Raw genomic sequence first — 6,000 nt, forward strand, 5'->3', positions numbered from 1 at the left:
GACCCCATTTTTTTATTTCATTTTTCTATTGAGTATAAGATAAAGTTCATTTATAGAAAAATATAGTGAAATCCTGTATTAACTAAAAAAATTTGGTTTAGACCCTGAAATGTTTTGAAAACCACAAGGTGTTCTTTTTTCAAGGCAAAGAGAACCTTTGAAATAAATGGAGTTTATATAATGATTTAAGTTCTCAATTACAATAATACTTTGTAAACGTTGGTAAGCTCCATTATTATATTTCTATTGAAGCATTGCTTTATACATTATTCTCTACATTTGCCTAACAATATTTAGCATATTTACTTATTTACAACTAACTCCATGCAAATCATTCAAAGAAATAGTGGAAAAGATATTGCTAGATTTAATAGCTTAAACCTATTAGAAAATATGTTCATTGTTTCAGTAACACTCTGAGATACCTTACATTCATGATCACATACAAGAACTTGAAATTTTAAACCATAGAATTTCATTGTAATGAAGTGTTGGTAGTGTAAATAAAACATTGGAGACTTTCTCTTGTTTTGACATCGCTGACAAAGCAGTGTTACTGAAACATTGAAGATTTCCCTCTACATTCCTCACTCTTGAAGTGCTTTCTAGCTTGAGTAGATAATCCAGAGTCTAACAATACATACTCTTTTTACAGGAAACAGATAGACGTCACATGGATATCGTCAACACATATAGAACACATCTCATCAGTGCTGTACAGGTAAGAACATTGTTTTGTGAGAATAAGTTGGTAACCTAAAATGAATTTTTAGACATAAGAAGATGTGGTATGAGTGCCAATGAGACAACTCTCCATCCAAGTCACGATTTGTTAAAGTTGATTATAATAGGTCAAAGTACGGTCTTCAACACAGAGCCTTGGCTCACACCGAACAAAAAGCTATAAAGGGCCCTAAAAATGATGTAGTGTAAAACATTCACAAGGGAAAACCAACGGTCTAATCTATATAAGAAACGAAAAACAAGAAACATTTATATACCGAATCAACAAACAACAACTACTGAACATCAGATTCATGACTGAGGACAGGTGCAAACAAATGTAGCTGGTTTAAACATTTTAAAAGGTACCAACCTTCACCCTTGTATGAAATAATAGTTTAAGCATGCATATCAAACTAAAGCAAAAAATGTTTCAGTCTCTTGAAGAAATTTTACCCCCTGAAAAGTTGGGGTGAGGTATATTGGAAATACTCTGTATGAAAGTAGGCTTATTAAACTGAGGTCATGCCATATAAAAATGATTAGCCTCTCAGGTCTGTCCTTGAACCTTTAATGCGGTAAGGATGAATTTTCATTTCAGGATTATATCTGAATTACTCTAGTAAGTCTGTATGTCATGTCATGATTCGAAATTTGTAATACCTGAAAGATATTTTAATTCTTTTTACGTAATCAGTTAATAAATTTTTTTTTTGTTGCAATAGAACAAGATTATACATTATTATCCTACATTTTTATACGACCGCAAAAATTTTTTGGTCGTATATTGGTATGATGTTGGCGTCGTCGTCTGCGTCGTCGTCGTCGTTCGGATACTTTTAGTTTTCGCACTCTAACTTTAGTAAAAGTGATTGGAAATCTATGAAATTTTAACACAAGGTTTATGACCACAAAAGGAAGGTTGGGGTTGATTTTGAGAGTTTTGGTCCCAACATTTTAGGAATTAGGGGCCAAAAAGGGCCCAAATAAGCATTTTCTTGGTTTTCGCACAATAACTTTAGTTTAAGTAAATAGAAATCTATGAAATTTTGACACAAGGTTTATGACCACAAAAGGAAGGTTCGGATTGATTTTGGGAGTTTTGGTTCCAACGGTGTAGGAATTAGGGGCCAAAAAAGGGCCCAAAAAAGCATTATTCTTGGTTTTCGCACAATAACTTTAGTATAAGTAAATAGAAATCAATGAAATTTAAACACAAGGTTTATGACCACAAAAGGAAGGTTGAGATTGATTTTGGGAGTTGAGGTCCCAACAGTTTAGGAATTAGGGGCCAAAAAGGGGCCCAAATAAGCATTATTCTTGGTTTTCGCACCATAATTTTAGTATAAGTAAATAGAAATCTATGAAATTTAAACACAAGGTTTATAACCATAAAAAGAAGGTTGGCTTTGATTTTGGGAGTTTTGGTCCCAACAGTTTAGGAATAAGGGGTCCAAAGTGTCCAAAATTGATTTTAACAAAAATTGAATCCTTGGAGTTCTTTGATATGCTGAATCTAAAAATGTACTTAGATTTTTGATTATTGGCCCAGTTTTCAAGTTGGTCCAAATCGGGTCCAAAATTAAACTTTGTTTGATTTCATCAAAAATTGAAAAATTGGGGTTCTTTGATATGCCAAATCTAACTGTGTATGTAGATTCTTAATTTTTGGTCCCGTTTTCAAATTGGTCTACATTAAAGTCCAAAGGGTCTAATATTAAACTAAGTTTGATTTTAACAAAAATTGAATTCTTGGGCTTTTTTGATATGCTGAATCTAAACATGTACTTAGATTTTTGATTATGGGCCCAGTTTTCAAGTTGGTTCAAATCAGGATCCAAAATTATTATATAAAGTATTGTGCAATAGCAAGAAATTTTCAATTGCACAGTATTCAGCAATAGCAAGAAATCTTCAATTGCACAGTATTGTGCAATAGCAAGAAATTTTCAATTGCCACTATTGCGCAATAGCAAGAAATCTTCAATTGCACAGTATTGTGCAATAGCAAATATTTTCAATTGCACAGTATTGCGCAATAGCATGAAATATCTAATTGCACAATATTGTGCAATAGCAAGAAATTTTCAATTGGAGTTATCTTTCTTTGTCCAGAATAGTAGTTGAATCAACTTAAATCATTGTTTTATACAATATACAATGTATATTCACTTTTACTACCAACTGATAAATTAAAACAATCTTTACCATTCAGTGATAACAAGCACTTTATTTTACATTTTAATATTTTATGATGTATTTAAATGAGTAGTTATTGTTGCAAACTCCATTAGAAATTTGAATTGAGATCAGTTTTAGAAAAAGGGAAAGGGGGATGTGAAAAAAAAATGAGGGGGGGGTTAAATTTTTCTTATTTCAGATTTCATAAATAAAAAGAAAATTTCTTCAAACATTTTTTCAACAGCATAGTGAATTACTCAAAGGCAAAAAAAATATTTTAAGTTCATTAGACCACATTCATTCTGTGTCAGAAACATATGCTGTGTCAACTATTTAATCACAATCCAAATTTAGATCTGAATCCAGCTTGAATGTTGTGCCCATACTTGCCCCAACCATTCAGGGTTCAACCTCTGCGGTCGTATAAAGCTGCGCCCTGCGGAGCATCTGGTCTAACATTTAATAATATGCTGTGAAAACATACACTTGCCCGTACTTAAAATGAAGATTTTGTTTTAATATTGATAAATTTGTATGTTTCAGGGTCACATGGATGAAGATGTTCAGCAGGCTCTGTATAACATCATAGAACTGAGAAGTATGGAGGAATATTGCTGATGCTGTACCATGTTGTTCAACTATATCATGTTTTGCACACAATTATAATATGGAGTGTTACTAACTTAAGTTATGTGAACAAAAATTTGTCAATGGGAGAGATAATATACACATATATTCATATATATATATATATATATTTATTTATATGTTGGTCTATAGGTAAGAAAATCATTTATTGTCCTGATTAAAGATTGTTAAAAATGGATTATTGGAAATTTCGTTAGTGTTTAATTTTGAAAATAAAAAAATTAATAAGTTAAAAGGCTTCAAAACACGCATAAAATCAATTTCAATTGTCGATTGAAATTTGTTACAACTGCTGAAAATAACCCTTCCACAAAATTTTCAAGTATTGCTTAAAAGGAATCATTATGCAAAAAAAAATGAAGTTCTAAGTTCCATTGTGAGCAATATGTATTATGCACAACTGCACTTAAATGCAATAGTCTCCAATCATTATATCATATATTGCAATAATATATCACTACACAGTATTAATCATACATTCCATTAGTCTTATCTAGTGTAGCTATTGTTTGATCTCATCCTGTTCATGTTTTATAATTTTATTTATAAATAGTTATATTTTTAATCAGATTTTGAAGTCTAAGAAATTAAAATAAAGAAAGATCAAAAGTGTATTCATCCTCAGTGACAAATAGTGCTGTTTATAAGGGAGATAAATCAAAAAGAAGTTGCTCCTTTATCTCATTTTCGTTTCATTTTAAAGGAGACAACATAAAAAATATCTTCCAACACTTGTTTTTCTATTCCATCAGCACCCACATATAATGCCATTATATTTAAAAGTTTTATGAATAGAATATAAACAGGAGTGTCATATATATAATACAATATAAACAAAATATTGTTTTGTTATTGGGTGAATGTCTGATTGAAATACATACCCCAGAACTGCTTGTTAGATTTTATTTTGTAAAGTAAGAAATATCAACCATAACTTCTTCTATATGATGTTATATTTTAACTTCTGTGTGCTAATATTAAAGTGTTAAAACTGCTTTTAACTACGCAAATACTTACTTTATATTTCTTGTTAATACATGTGTATTTTGTTTTCTAATGTCTCTTGTGTACTTTATATATATATCTATTTATTAAAACAGGTATTTGATACATATTGATATAAAAACAAACCTAATCATGTGAAGGTCTCTGTAAGCTTGTATTTAACTCATTAGCTCATTTACATTTTTATACTGTTTTGAAAATGTGTTTAATTTGTAATTTTTACCAAAAATATTGTTACAAGTGCCTTCATTTAAATTGAGTTTTTTCTGCAGAGTTTCGGTGCTTTAATGTACAGTGCTTTTTTCACATGACGCTTAGAATAATTTTTTTAATTGTTTCCTGATAAAGATATAAAATGAGTGCTTATACTAAGTGTGAATGTTTTATTGCTCTGAATATTATTTAAGGCAGTTAGGGTCATGTCACCACATTAATATAGTAGCATATATATACGGGTTGTTTTAATTGACAAAATGTTGAATCTCTTACCAGTATTATCATCATGACCGTTCATTTCTTATGACTTGACAGTTTTCTTCCTTTTCATCATTTGATACTTATTATTAACAACATTTTAATGGAAAGAAAATCAGTCGCAGTCAAAATTAGATAGACATGATGAAAATATTTTCTTTTTTATGACAAAGCTTGCTTGATTGTTAACAACTTTGACCTTTTATATACTAGTAACTTGCTTATTTATGCCAAAGGTGCTTTTTATCAACTGTTAAGTAGCTATTCCACTTTGATGGTCAGTAACTTTGCCAGGTCAATTATGTTAAATCAGATGAGTTAAAATGAAATATAAACCAGATTGTTGTACTATTATGATGCACCATGTGACCTTTTTTTATCCTAAGGTTTTGTTGAAATTCAATCAAATGTAACCGTTATATTTTTATAATTGTTTTATCCCAATGGTTGTGTAGTAGACATATCAGTTATATCAAAATATATACTTTTATTAAAACTATACGTTGTTTTATTATAAAGCCTCACTATTAATTCAGTAGACATCGTAGTCAAGGTATACTGTTTTAATGCCCTCGCTGTGGCGGAGGGGGCATTGAGTTTTACCCTTGTCCATCTGTACTTGCACCTGTATGTCCCAAAGTTTGTTTCCGTTCTCTAACTTTAGTTTGCCTCAACAAAATGTTATAAAACTTATACACAAGCTAATTACTACAAAACAGATCAAGTTTGAATTTTGGTGACTACACTATAAGGGTTCTAGTGTTATGCCCCTTTACAATGGAAAAATTGCAGAATTTTTAGTTTCTGTTCTCTAACTCAAGTACACCTCAACAAAATTTTATGAAACTTATACACAATACTCATTACCACAAAACTCGGATCATTTACAAATTTGGGTAGCATTGCTTTTACCATTCTTCAGTTAAGTCCCTTTATAACTTTATATGAATCATCTGTGTCCCATGGACA

General features: G+C 30.5%; 1 protein-coding gene across 6 annotated transcripts in view; it reads left to right on the plus strand.

Annotated features, from left to right (window-relative positions):
- Nucleotides 1–5,530, plus strand: part of LOC143071709 (uncharacterized) — a 43,157-nt gene extending 37,627 nt beyond the window's left edge. For all 6 annotated transcript variants that reach the window (XM_076246204.1, XM_076246208.1, XM_076246207.1 and 3 more), the window contains 2 exons: nucleotides 656–721; nucleotides 3,448–5,530. In XM_076246204.1, coding sequence (XP_076102319.1) covers nucleotides 656–721; nucleotides 3,448–3,522 — 141 coding nt within the window. In that variant the 3' untranslated portion in view covers nucleotides 3,523–5,530. The remainder of the gene's footprint in view (nucleotides 1–655; nucleotides 722–3,447) is intronic.
- Nucleotides 5,531–6,000: the final 470 nt, after the last annotated feature.

The sequence above is a fragment of the Mytilus galloprovincialis genome, chromosome 4 (assembly GCF_965363235.1).
Source record: "Mytilus galloprovincialis chromosome 4, xbMytGall1.hap1.1, whole genome shotgun sequence".
NCBI lineage: Eukaryota > Metazoa > Mollusca > Bivalvia > Mytilida > Mytilidae > Mytilus > Mytilus galloprovincialis.